This window comes from Lycorma delicatula, chromosome 3 (genome assembly GCF_047948215.1).
Source record: "Lycorma delicatula isolate Av1 chromosome 3, ASM4794821v1, whole genome shotgun sequence".
Lineage (NCBI taxonomy): Eukaryota > Metazoa > Arthropoda > Insecta > Hemiptera > Fulgoridae > Lycorma > Lycorma delicatula.
Genome location: NC_134457.1, coordinates 71,939,857 through 71,955,051, shown reverse-complemented (window position 1 = coordinate 71,955,051; position 15,195 = coordinate 71,939,857). Strand labels below are relative to the sequence as shown.

The 15,195-nt window shown below is 28.4% G+C and overlaps 2 protein-coding genes across 2 annotated transcripts in view; one reads left to right on the top strand and one right to left on the bottom strand.

The window, feature by feature from the left end:
- The window catches only part of dpa (disc proliferation abnormal), a 54,650-nt gene extending 52,106 nt beyond the window's left edge, over positions 1-2,544 (bottom strand). Inside the window, exon 1 of the mRNA XM_075359964.1 lies at positions 2,389-2,544. The gene's annotated coding sequence lies outside the window, so the exon portion shown is untranslated. The remainder of the gene's footprint in view (positions 1-2,388) is intronic.
- Positions 2,545-3,010: 466 nt separating this feature from the next.
- Positions 3,011-15,195, top strand: part of Not11 (CCR4-NOT transcription complex subunit 11) — a 35,125-nt gene continuing 22,940 nt past the window's right edge. The window contains exons 1-4 of the mRNA XM_075359963.1: positions 3,011-3,179; positions 5,546-5,637; positions 8,198-8,346; positions 11,008-11,136. Coding sequence (XP_075216078.1) covers positions 3,142-3,179; positions 5,546-5,637; positions 8,198-8,346; positions 11,008-11,136 — 408 coding nt within the window. The 5' untranslated portion in view covers positions 3,011-3,141. The remainder of the gene's footprint in view (positions 3,180-5,545; positions 5,638-8,197; positions 8,347-11,007; positions 11,137-15,195) is intronic.

Here is a 15,195-nt window from a genome sequence, read left to right as displayed (position 1 = left end):
TTAAGTTGTATATGACAGAGGTTGACCACATACACTTGTACATTATTTCTCCAAATTGATGTCACTCACAATCAGGCACTTGTATTATGACATAAGCATTTGTAGATCATTAAAGAATTCCTCTGTCCAGTATTCAGCCAGTTGGTAACCCTGTTCATTAGCTCCTTATTGATTTCAAGGGGTCTTCACTACCTATTAGTAAGAACTTCATCAAAACGTTCTTATTTTGGTAAAGAGATAGTAATAACTTGTAACAAAATTCAGACTGCAGAAGGTAAAAATCTTCTATCTCAACTACTCCAGTAAATATCAATATTTTACTCTCTTGAAAATCTGTGCACTTCTCTCAGAACAACAATCTTTCATTGTATTATTACCATACACAGTGTAATCTTCAGTGGACATTGGTTTGTTATTCCACTTATACAACGTGAATCATGTTGTTTCACAATTTATATGAATTTTCCTTCGAGTAATTTCTACTAGCACTAAATTGAATGTATTGTAGACAGGCATGAAATGAGATTAAGACTACTGATGGCTACTGCATACTATGCCAACTAATTTATTTTAAATAACCAGCTAGTAATAAACTTTTATAAGAAAAAATGTTGGTTAGACCTTGTTTGTTCTAAACTCTATCAAAACAATCATACGACTGTTAAATTGTGCTGACTAGTAGCACCATATCTAAATTTATATACTGTATTAAAAGGATTTGGCTTAACAAGTTATGTAATTATAGATTTTCTAAATTCTAAAACATATTAATGTTATATCTTTCAGTTATTTTACGAACTTCGTCACTTGATCAGGCAAATATTACTTTACAAGATATTCCAATTTAAAAAAAAAAAATTAATCCATGTTGTGGTCAACTGTGATTTACTCCTGAAATATCTCGACTTGTTGACATTCTGCCGTTTGTAAAGGGATAAACATAGCATCATCCATATATATTTCTGTGTTTTCCCTGACAAATTAAATACATACTTTATAAAAGGTACTTAATTTTCAACATATTTGACTCATAGGGAAAGTAATTTTTTTTAAGTTACAGCATTCTGAAAAATAATTTATTTATTAATTTAACTTAATGAAAGAAATAACATTATATTAAATTCTGCTACTTCATGTTCTAAGTCAAACTAAGTGCTTAATAATTTGAACTTGGAAAATAGTTTAAGAAGAATTAGTTGTTCATATATACAAATATATATCAAACTATGTAATGGCAAGGCTGTTTAGCTTTCCATTTAAAAGATTGAGATTTTAAATCAATAAAAAGGTTACTTATTTTACTGCAGTATTAATAACAAAATTATATTTTGCTACTAGCAATAAATTCAAATATTTAAACAGCTTTATGGCTTTTAAATGCTATCTGTACTTGTATAAATTTATATAAACAAATTTACACTGAGAAATGTGTTGTCTGCTGATGGTTTATTTATTTTTACTGAAATATTATTCTAATTTAATTCTAGTTGAAAAAAGATCATAATTACCAAAATTAAAAATGCCCTTTTAAGTTTCAGAATTAATAAAAATACTAAATCTTTATTGTACAATTTTTTTACCCAAGATTTCAGAACTTCAAAAACACATTTAAAAGTAGGCAATTTGATACCTTACATTTCTAATCATTAAAAGATAGAAAAGTTAAAAATGTCAAAAAGGTTTTTAAATTCTGTATTAGTATTACTAGTCACACGAAGTACAAGGCAATATTGAAACAATGCTTTGCTGGCATAAAGTAAGTTCACCTTGATTCATTTATAATGCCTGTATTAAATTAGATCCCATGCTTAGAATAATGTATTTATTTTTCTCAGCAGCAACAATCTGATCCCTTAACAGCAATTATAAATGTTAATGAGTAAAATGGATCTTAGAGCACAGATTTATTTCTAAATCAGTAGAACTTTATTGGTCACTAAATGTTAGGAAACTAATGCCAACAAAGCAGTTATTCGCTCAAATGAAAACCAAATCCAGTGCAATATAACTTGGGTTATCTATAGGAATTGCTAGGGTTAGGATTAACAAGGCTTTGAAAATGTAAATTTCACTCTAGTAATCACTCCTTTTATTTAAAGTATACTACTAACCCCTCATGTGTTGGCTCGAAAGTGAATATAAAATATTAAATGCCAGCTTTTACTCATTTTTTATTTGCAAATCCTGAAACGAGGAAACATCCAGAAAAACTGGTTAGAATGAAGTAAGGTCAACATAAAAACTGTGGACCCACGTTATTTAAACCTACTATGTAGACAACCAAAATTAAAAACCCTTAAAGTGAGGTTTCTTGCATGACGTAGGTATAATTTATAATAACCATTGTTTTTTAGACCACTCCTAGATAAAAAGTATTAATTCGCTTACCTTTTTATCAGCTTCCAATAAGTAGTCAATGTATTATATGGAATATAAGTTGATAGGGAAAATTCTCTTTAGAAAAGTAACGAATTTTTATGAAATTAAATTAATTACTACTCATAACACCAAGTTCAATAAACTGAACAGTTAACCTCGTATAGAAAGGCGGGAACGCGGATTAGGATCAGGATATCTAACATAATAGTTGTAAATATACCTTTTGTACAAAAATTTCCATTTATATTGAATATTTATTATATTGTTTTTCAAATAAATTATTCCATTAAATATTCAATCTTATGAACAATTATGTTGAAATATTATTTATTTTATTTGTATTAACAAGAAACAATTGCCATAATGTGAACAAAAGTTAAATTATGAAATAGTTACTTTTGAAATGAATGGAACCTCTTAAAGAAGTATCATTAACAATACATCTTTAACATCTTTTAATATCATTAATGAATTTTTCTAGAATATTTTATTAAAAAACTGCTGAAAAAATTAATTTCATAGAAAATGTTTTTGGGGTAAAGATCCCATTCAAAAATGACTGAATTATGAATGAATTCATTGTCGATTAAAATCGAAATTCTCTATTTCGATTATGATATACAAACAGTCTATAGTATCGTGTGTCGAATCCGGTTTTATTCCGGGCTGTCATAATTATGAATTGTGACAAAAGTAATTTTGTTGTATTAATTTGAAGGATGTTTTTTGTATTATTTGTAATAAATTCATCTTTTTTTGGAAATGGCCTTATCTGTTAAAGAAATAGGTTCGTTGTATGGGTAAGTATTATAAACTGTGATGAAGGTGGCTTGTATTAGATTTTTCTAGGTTATACAATAAAAATAATCAGTTTATTTAATATTGTAATCGTTTGTATACTTTTGTAGTAACACTTATTTAAAATAAACATGTTTTAATGTTGATGTATGTTGTTTTTTTTCTGAAGCGTAGTCACTGATTGTAGGAGTTATACTCCTACCTGTGTGTTGTTTACAGTTGTCATCTTTGTAAAACATTCACTGCTCTAAAATACTTTATGGATTATTTTCTCCAAACCCGATTTTTCTTTTTGATTCAATCCAACTGTTATGTGATGGCTAAGTTAATATTGTTCCATGAATTGACCCAAGCCATGTACCAGAAGAACATGGCTTTTGTTTACTTAAACAAACAAAACTTATTTTTTCAAGATACAATTTTGTATATTTACACTGTAATGTGTAATGTTCTCATTTGCTCATGAGGCCATCTTTAGTGATTGTTCTGATTGCTGCAGTTGTAATTGAAAGCATTATGACAAATATAAATTAATTTTTTTATTAAATATTAATAGTTTTATCAAATTTTACTGCTGAGTGCCATGTACAAAATAATCACAAAGGATTATAATTTAGTAACTTTTTTGTGTTCGTATTTTTGAAAGAGAGTTTGTGTTCTTGAACATCTTAATTTTGTTTGTTTTTCTAAGAATTATAAATCCTGCAAAGAGAATAATGAGGCAAAGTTTTATTTGGTCACTAATAAAATATTAGATGTATTCACTTAAAGGCAATTTTATGTGGAGTTATTTTATAGCTTTTATTTGTATTTACCTAATTTTTAAGTAAAAGATATTGTATCTATACAATATATGATTAAGTTTATAAAGGAAATTGAATTCAGGCTTCCAGCAAAGATGGAATAGGTAGAAATGACTACATTGGCGAAATATTATATCATCTTGAGATTTAAAATTAATACATAATGTAAACCAACAGAAACATTTTGATGAAATATTTTGATATAGAAAAGAAAAGTCATAATTTAATGGATAGGAAATGCATTACAGAGAAAATTAAGGGACTGTATCAGAGAAATTTAATCAAAATTTTCAGCACTAGATGGATGGAAAACTCCATTCATAAAGTAAAGAAAGAATTCATGGGTAATAGAAATTGAGTTGTATAGTACAAGTATATGTAATGCAACCTACAATGTGTTAGATAATGTCATGTAAGTAAAGGATACATTAATTACTGCTTTGTGGTATGTGCCTTATTTCATTCTTCTGACACAATAAAAGACCCTTAATACAAGAACTATCAATCAGAATTTTTTTTTCTCCAATGTAATGATATGCCAATATATATAGACGTTCCTTGAGAAAAATATGTCACTTGTAGGGCTGAATATCATATATATTACTTTGGTTATGTTAGTGTTATGATAAGCAATAGTACATTCAACTGTTAATGAGGTCTCTAACCCTTTACTTTTTTTTTTGTAAGTTGTTCTAGCTCCTGAAAATTACTTAGTCATTTTTGTGAATAAATTGTTAATTTCACTTGTTTGTATGGGACTTGTAACTGATATGTTTTGATGATTTTAAAAGGACTAAATATTCTAGACAGTCACAGATAATAAAAAAGTTGATGGAGAGGTTTGTTGCTTGATGTAATGAGGAGAAAAAGATAGACTCTGTCTTAGAACTTTCTCTTATATAGAATCAAAATTTACTAATTCCAACAAGATATTAGTTGTATTGAATTAACTTATGAGATTGTAATTGGATGTAGAATTCAATTTTTCCCAAGTTTTTGTTAACTTCGGAAAAATAAAATTTTTTGTATGAGACTTCCTGATAATGAGGGTGAAACAAAGAAAACATATCAAACCTTATTTAGTCTGGAATGGAATGGTACCTATAATATCATGTACCGTAATATTTGGGGGTGCGCTATAGGAATTTACAAAGAGCCATTGATGGTGATAAGGTGTATCACCATCAATGGCTTAGTATACATATGCACATTTAAAAAAATTTTATTATACTCTTTTTTTTCATTTTCATTATATTAATGTTAAGTACTAGAAAAATAGTTATATAACAAACTCATACCTCTGTAATTAATAATTAAATTTTTATGGAACTTATTTTTAAAAATGTTTTCCTTCTCTTCTAAAAATTATAAAATTGCTATTGTTGTTAAAAGCATTAATTTAAGAGGCATATATATTTTATTAAAGCTAGAAATTCCACTAAAACTCTGAATTTCATAAAAATATTGATTTGAGAACTATTAAATGTTATTGCTATAAAACTTTAAGTGACTATTTGTATTACTTTTAAAATATTAAATTTTATCCTTTTTTTTGTCATTTTTAGGATACTAAATGAGGATAACACTGAAACACAGTCATTTGATTCAATTGTGACACATTTATTTCAATCATTTACAAAACAAGATAACTTCAGAGGTGAGAGCTAAAAAAACTGCATTCAAGTTCTAATTGTCTTAAGTGTTGCTTTAGATTCAGTAATTATAGTTATTAGTCGCTTTTTTTTTCATCAGTTAAAGTATGAATTTTGCCCTTGGAGGGATTAAGTATTGTATTTTTTAAAATTTTTAATGTAACAAAAGCTGGTTAAACAAAACATTGTTAAGTTTATTATCAATTAAGTTAAAATTGTTTCATTTTTTATAGAAAAAAATATAGAATATTTTTTATATTCACTCTAAAATTGAAAATTCACATTGTTTTTTTGTTTCAAATGAAAAAATTGAAAATTCACATTGTTTTTTTGTTTCAAATGAAAAAATAATATGATCAGCAACTGCTGAAATTTTTTATCATTAATACCAACAAAGTCCTTGTTTGTTAAATCTTAAATAATTTTGTTTATAATTATTATTACTGAATGGATTTTTACAGCTATTAAGGCCATCTAGTCCTATTCCCGTGCCTGCTGTATCCTCTTTCTTCATTCAGCATTTTAAAGGACAATTTTTTTACTTCTGTAGACTTCCAAATATAGATTCACAGGGAGTCATTTTTATCATCACAGGGATTCGCAGGGATTTTTTTATCATTTTATGGTCACTTATGTCCATACTGTAACTGTTACTTTTTGGAAGGGTGTGAAATTTAGAATCTATTCTCATTCTAAAGCTATTCTTCCTTAATGTCCTGAATTTCAGAATGCTTAAAGTTATTTAATATAACTTTGTTAGTAAACAATAATTTAAGCAAAAAATTAATGTTCCTTTTAAAAAATTGTTTTTAGATTTTTTGGATTAATCATACCTTTGTTAACTCTGTTTTTAATTCTGTACTGGCCATTCATTTATTCCTATAAGCTCAAATAACATTTTTATAATTGTTAAACTTTTTTATTCTCACTTAAAATTAAAAATATATTTAATGTTTCAATGGAGTGTCTATTATGGTACAGTGTTTATATATGCTGTATTAGTTTATAAATGTTAATAAATTATAAAGGTATTTTCAGCTGTACAAATACATAAGTATTCAGGTTATTGGATTGTGTAAATTTTAAAAAACTGTGTAATGTCTATCCAGCTTTGAGGAGTAATAGAAGTTATAGTTTATTAAAAGTTATATTTATAGAAGTTTCAGAAGTTATATTTATTAAAAATTGGTTATTTTTACATTTTTTGACAGTATATGAAGTTTGTAAATAAAGTAGAGACTAGTTACTAGAGACTGTAAAGTTACTATTAAGTTACTGGTTATATGAACAGCTGGTTTATATTAGGTATTAATATTTTTAGTGTATTGCTGCCACCTGAAACGTAAACAAACTTTTTGTGAAACGAGTTTTTGTTGTGTGTAACAAAAATGAGTGATACTAATTATGAGCAATGTTGTGCAATCAAGTTTTGTGTTAAACTTGGTGAGAATGCTATTGAAACTTCAAAATTGAAAAGAGCATGTGGAGATGATGCTGTCACGAGCCCAAGTTTTTAGGTGGTTTAAAGCATTTTCAGATGGCTGGGAATCAGTTGCGTGTGATCCATGCTGTGGAAGACCGTTAACATTAAAACGTGACAACAATGTTTAGTGAATCAGAGACTTGATACGGTACGATTGGCGATTAACTGTCAGAATGATTGCATGGAATTGAATATGAACCATACCACAGTCCATCAAATTTTGACAAACAAATTGGACATGAAAAAATTGGTGTCAAAAAACCTCACTGTTGAACAGAAAAACAACAGGGTGGAAGTATGCCATAATCTTCTAGAGGGAATTGAAACTGATCCTGATTTTCTAAAAAATGTTTGTACTGGTGATGAATCTTGAATATTTGAGTACGACTCAGAAACAAAATACCAGAGCAAGGAGTGGCACACTTCAAATTCACCACATCCCAAAAAAGCAAAAATGTGCAAATCAAAAATCAAGACCATGCTAATTTGTTTCTTTGATAGTAATGGCAATGTCCATAAGGAGTTTTTGCCTACAGGACAGACTATAAATCAATATGTTTACTGAGAAATTCAATTCTTGAAAGACTGCGGAAAAGAGTTTCTTGCATGAAACCAATCATCAAAGATTGGTATGACCTTGTCATACTGCACTCTCAATTAATGAGTTTTTGGCAAAGAAAAAACATTCCACTAGTAGTTCCTCGACCACCTTATTCACCTGCCTTGAGTCTCTGTGACTTTTTCTTGTTCCCGATTTAAAAAAAACACCTCAAAGGACACCATTTTAGAACAGTAAAAAACATTAAAAAAATGTAACCGACCATCTGAAGGATATTCCGGTTTCTGAGTTCCAGCACTGCTATGAAGAATGGGAAAACTGTTTGAAGCATTATGTGTTTTCCTAAAGGGTACTATTTCAAAGGTGATAGAGTCCATGTAATTATACATGGATTGAAAATAAAAGGTTTTTCTGAATCAGTCTCATTACTGTACTTACAGACCTCGTAGGTGACAGCAGCAAAATAAGTAAATATGTATGATTTTGTTTTTTTTATCAATTGTTTGCCTGTTTTTCCTTACAGTGGGTACAGCATTGGTACTATTTTTACAACAGCCAGATCTTTTACCAAAACCTTGGCAACGTCTTGTAACAATTGTCTTATTACATGAATTGTATCGTGGTGATCCAATTGCAACCAATCCATTCTGTTCAGTGTTCATCCACTTACTGGTAATGTTTTGATTGTTCTGGTGATATTGTGTGTTTAAATTAGACATTTATTTAGAATAAGTTTAACATTTTATTAGTGAAGGATTTTATTTTATTCAGTACCCAAGATCTATTAAACTTCTGTATTAAAAATAAAAATCCGATGTGGACAGCACATGACTTCCTTGTACGCTTATTAAATTACATATACACATTTTTTCCTGCATTTCATTTAAACTTATTTCATTTGAAAGTGAGATAAGATCCTCCAATTCTTTAATAAAGTGGACAGTTACACAATTACATTGTGGTAGACACCACATTGCATCACATTTTTTGTGTGTCCATATCAGCATTTTATATTAGTTAATATATTAATTTTGTTTTACATCTCTCAAGTAGTTATGCGGTGTAGGTGAGAACATGTCAGATCTGTAACCATGTACACATCGATTCGAATCTGACTTCATATACATATTTTTTTTAAATTTAAATATATTGATTTATTTATAATTATTAACCACTGTAAACATTTTTGAATTAAAATGAAAAGTATATAAAATTTTATTTCACTAATAACTTCTGATCTTTTTAATATATATATATTCTTTTTTTTTTAAATTTTATTATTGAATTATTATTTATTGTATAATTTTTATTCAATCAGAGATTAATAATTATTAGTAAATCAATATATTTAAATTTAAAAAAAAAAGTTAAAAAAAATATGTGTATGAAGTCAGATTCAAATCGATGTGCCTTCCCCTTGTAAGATCCAAATATTTCATTAATTAAAATTTTATTTGCCTATAACTCTGGAACCAATGAAAATACATACCACTTACGCGTATTGTTGAAAAGCCCTCAACAAGGGCTTATTACTGCAGTTCAGTAAAAATCTAAAATTCAAATTTATTTTGAGGTCTGACTGTATACACAAGGGGAGATGCACAACTAGATGTTACAACAGTCCTAAATACAAAATTTCAACATTCTATATCTAATTGTTTTTTAGTTACGCGAGGTTGTTATTTAGATACATATGGTCGTATGTACAGACATCATGCTGAAACTAGTCAAAATGGATATTTCCGTTGAAATCTGAAAATCAAATTTTTTTTCCATTATAATATTTCCATTACTTCATACAAGGAAGTAATATTAAATAAATAAAAACAAAAAAATGTAATTATTTTACACTTGTAATAATATCTTACCAACAGTATTTAATTATAAATAATTTTGTTACATAATAAATAATTTTTTATGACAATTTTTACATCATGTTATCAGATTTATGTGAAGTTTGAAGGTAAATCTAATTAGGAATAATAGACCTAGTCATATGATACCCAAACTTCGATTTTTAGGTGTTATTATTTTTTTATTTTACTCTAAACCACACAAATATATTTTAAATATTGTCTATATGCATTAAAATATTTTATTTAATAATATCCACATGATTATTGTTATGTAGATGTCATGTTTGTTTTATTAATAACAAGTTGAACTATCTGTTTTGGTATCAGAATTTTATTCATTATTCAGCAGATCAAAATATATTATTCAGTCCTTTGTAAAAATAAAAAAGTATATTTCATTTGTATATGGATTCAAATTTTGTTTAATTTAATTCATGTCACCCTTTAAAATGTTTACATAGTATGTAGATCACAAAACAACTATGGACCCTCATTTGAAATTTAAAAAAACATTTCTGTGAAAATATTATTTTACTCTTATTTTCAACAAAAGAAGCTGTTTGCTAAAATGCATCCTGACCATGCAAATTAAAAAAAAAATTGTACCGAAAAGGGAAAGGATTTAATGCTTTTACCCTTTTAAGGTTCATGTTGTAGTTCATCTTTAAAAATAAAATTAAAAATGTGTATATTTCTAATCATGGAGATTGATCCATATTAACTATGTAAAGAGAAGTAGCAGATACATTACTAAGATCTTAGTTATGTAAATGGCTTTTTCTAGTTATAATAAATTTATACTTCAAGTGTTGTTAAAACAGTATATGTCATTCATATGAAATTCCTTATAATCAGGTAAATTGACATTCGTTGAGATAATGGGTCTAAATTGAAATAAAAAAGCCATTGATGCAAAAGCCTATTTGTTTTTGATTTATATAGAATGTAAAAATTATATGTAACTTATGGGAAATGCCAATGAAGTGTAAACAGACAATATTCATGAATTACTATTTCCTTGTTTTAATGTATAGTTCAAAGTCTTGGATGACATATGAAGAGAGGATAGTAAATTACTGATAGCCAAGATGAAGTTTTTATTGTTTACAATATATGAAAATACTAGCAAACTACATATGGATTTTTATTTACCTTTTAATAATTAATAATGAAACTGAAATATGAAATTAAGGTGCTTTGCATTGGTTTACTTTTTGTCAGAGCATTATAGTGGTTTTAACAATATATTTTGATTAATAAAAGTAGCATTAGATTATAGTTAAAACAGTAATCTGTATCCTTCACAGCCTGATGGTTCTGCAGCACATAGAATATCTCAGGGAGAAATATCCTGTGTATTAATTAATAGTGCATTTCCCATAGATCACCAGAGTTAAACAGCAGTATATATAATTTACTTGATAATGTTAAAAAACATTTTTTATATTCATATTAAATTTGTATGTTTTTTGTTCAGCATCCACCAGAAGGTACTTCAAAAAACGCTAGTGGCAATCGAAAAGTTTTGGAATATGCTGGACAGTTACCTCGTTTAACTAAGCAAGAAAAACATTTTATAGCACATTTAATTACTGGATCAAGAGATGTAAGTGTGTAATTACTTTTTTCTGTATTGTATTTTTACTCTTAAGACTTATTTTATATACTTTTTATTTCTGCCATACTATATTTGCCTTAAACAAGTTTTCAAACAAGAAGCAACATTTTAATCTAATTTTTATGTATTACTATTTTCTGTTACTTTTCAAGGAACTTTACCAGTAATGAAAAGGATTTTTCTGAAGTTTTGAGAATACTGCATTTTATGAAAAGGCTGATTTTATCAGTATGATTAAACCCTTCATCATGGCTTAAAATCGCTGTTTGTCATTGGTTGAAACATTTTAATATTCTCTTTGTTCCCTGTTAAGCACTTTTTGTTTGTAACTGATTGATAGTTTTAAAATCTATTGATATTTTCAACTTTTGTTGGCATCATTTTCCAGTACTGATATACGTTGTTTTGAGCAAGCATTAGTCATTTGAAAATTGTGATCCTGTTTTGACTGAACATAATGGATCTAGAGGAACTACCTCGATAAAACTCCTATCGAGAATCTTACTTTTTAAAACTTTGGGGGTTGGTGTCCCCCTGGCTCTAGCCTATGCATCTTTTTTCCCTCTACACACAGAGGTTCAGAACCTTTTTCACCATGCACATACACTACATCACAAGAACTACACAAATTACAACATTACACTTACACAGCAACACAACAAATTTTACATTGTATATACATATACACTCTGTGATGATGCAACACCTATGAAACCGCAACTATAACCCAAGGTGGAATCTATCATACCAATGGAGGATGGCTCTATGTAGTTAGTCTCAAACAATGTCCTCTGGGCACCTAGGCAAACCCAGTTGTATTTAGCTCTAGCCTTTGTATGTGTTTCACCTTTGTAGAGGTGGTCTTGTACTTCTCTGGAACTCGTGGACCAAAATTGCTAGTCCAGAAAAAACCCCATGCTGGTTGGTGGTCCATCTGAAAAAACTACCAAAAATAGTCTTATGAAATGGCCTTGATCAGCGTTCTGTTGAGGATAACAGTTCTTTAGAAGATAATGTAAATTGTGACAGATTCTATCCAAAAATAATAATATTTAAAAATATTAGATTTGTAATTATAAACTATAAAATCCAAAAATAGTATGACTCTAAATTATAATTTTCAATTAATATTAAACAATCAGATGCTTTACAACATCTATTACATATATGCATATGTAATAATGCCTATTAAATTACATATACACATTTTTAAAAGTATATAAAATTTTATTTTACTAATAACTTCCAATTTTTTTCATATATTTTTTTTATTTTTATTGTTATTTAAGTATTATTTATTGTATTCTTTTTTTACAATCACAGGTTAATAATTATTAAATTAATATAGTTAATTAAAAAGAAAAAAGTTAAAAAAAAAATGACGTCTGATTCGAACTGATATGCCCTTGTAAGATCCAAATACTTGTATTTCATTAATTAAAATTATATTTGGCTATAACTCTGGAACCAGTGAAAATACGTACCACTTATTATACTTATAGTATAATTTTCAACGATATACTTATAGTATATCGTTGAAAAGTTCTCAATGAGGGCTTATTATTGCTGTTTTTTTTAAGAAAAAGTCTAAAAAAAAGTTTTTTTTTTGGACACTTTTGGTTCAGTTGATTGCAATCAAAAGGGGAAGTGCACAACTAGATGTTACAACAGTCCTAAATTCACAACTTCAACATTCTACGGTTAATAGTTTTTGAGTTATGTGAGATACATATGTATGTACAGAATTCACGCTGAAACTAGTCAAAATGGATTCAGGGATGATCAAAATGGATATTTCCATTGAAATCTGAAAACTGACATTTTTCATCATCACAATACTTTCTTTACTTCGTACAAGGAAGTAGAAAGCTTGTTCAGCTGTTATCTGATCAAGTTGCTTCATTCACAGCCATTATCTCGGAGCTAAGATGAACAAGTCAGTAGTTGCAGCCAGTAAAAACAACATTAGTAGAATACCTTCGAAAGCTCCTGCCTCCAAAGTTCTGCCTTTACGGGCAGGAGTTAATACGGTTAGTAGTAAGCTGTCCAATCAGTTCCCTATTAAGGACCCCACACAGACAACCCCTCTTGGTTGGCATCTGCAACTTCCACATTTTTCAAAATTTCCCCCACTATCACCTCATATACTGTAGGATATGGTTGAGGAACCGCCCGACTCAAGGGCAAAGGAGGTTGTTAAAATTAGAAATTCTAAAAAGAAAAACAATTGCCATTAATTAATTTTATGTATCTGTAATTCTATATCTACAATTACCTTCATTTATGAACTTTATCCAGTGGATTATTCGAGCTATTCGGTCTCAAATTGAAGGTGGTAGAATATTGATGTCTGCACAAGAACCTTTAATAATGTGCTTCCAAGAAACGCACTTACTGCAGTAAAAGGCAATAACACTCGGGGGCTATTTCTGTGAGAGGTATGACTGTTCATAGATCTTGTCGTGAAGTTTGGTCCAAGGTCATGTTCTCCCCTGAGAAAACAAAATGTGTAGGACCTAAGACCCTTAAAGACCTAAGAGACCCTTTTGTTCCACAAGTCCTTCTCAATGCACAGCCAATTACAATCTCTCCTGACTTTAAATTTGTAGGTTTGCATTTTGATAGTTGTCTTACATGGGTAAAACATATAAAGTAGTTAAAAGAAAGATGTTTAAAAATTCTAGATATACTATGAGTCCGTAGCAACACCAAGCGGGGAGCCTACTGATGATTATGTATGATGCGTTTTTTTGTTCTTTAGTTCAGTACTGTTTGAATTATGCTTGCATCACCTACTCTTCAACACATCATACCGTGCTTAAGATACGGTATGAAAACCAATGGGTGCTCGTGTGTAGCGTTTATTAAATCACACTCCTATTTTCACAACCTAGTTTCAGTAGAAGATTATTACTTTTAATTATTTATAATAAAATAATTTTAAAATATTTTTATAGATTTAATTAAATCCTGTGTCAAAATTAAAAAAAAAAATATGTTTGAAAGCTTTTCAGAATTTTTTTGTTTTAATTTTGTTACCATAAAATATTTTACTAAAATTAATCTTAAGGAAGTAAATAACAAGGAAAATTTATTTATGAAACTGACAGGCCAAGTTTGAAATTTTACTATGAAAATTGTTTAAAAATCTTTGTCTCATTTTACCAGTTCAATAAAAATAATCTATTATTCTTGACTGTTGTCAACTAGACAACAGTCAAGAATACTTGTTTTTATATACAGGTACAGTTTAGGTAAAGAAATCGAAAGAATAACTACCTTAAACTCACAGAGGTGTCCAAAATACTAAATTTAATGTCATTATTTTTTGAAAACATTTTGTAAAAATTACTTTATGTTACTATATACTTTATTACGTTGATGTGCAGTATGTCACCATTTTGTTATAGAGGTGTGGATAGGACGTTAAATAGAGGTAAATTTATATGTAGTTTTATTAAAATGCTAAGGTGCAGTCAAAAAATTTGTAAAATCGAGGTTTTTTTAATGTTGAGGTTCAACTGTAAGTAAAAAAACTTTTATCTAAATTAAAATTTTTAAGGTGGTTTCCCCCCAAAAAAATACATCTGATTAAGATTTATCTGCTTGAAATTTTATTTAATGTACTATGAATATACTATACTGTGTTTAGTATATTATTATGTCCTCACCTACCTTAAATAATTGTAAATGGTAAATGTTTTTATTTAATTGCTGATAAGTAACAATTTATAGAATATTCCGTTTTGATCATTTTTGACCTCTCTCTTACAGACAACTGACACAAACAAGCTGTGGTTTATCCCTGTTTCTTACAGTTACAGAAATAATTGGCAGCCATAGAGTTCAAGATTTGCCAATTGGAACTGACCACCTTACTTTGCATTTAGCTTTTTCCAGATGAGAGCCTACTGTCTAAAATGTCCTCAGATTTGACTAAATGATCAATATTCAGTTTAATCTTATTAATGTGATACCATTCATTTCCTGTGCAAGATGAATGAGCGTAAGATTAATTGGAATCTCTTTCATCTTTGCATCAGTTGA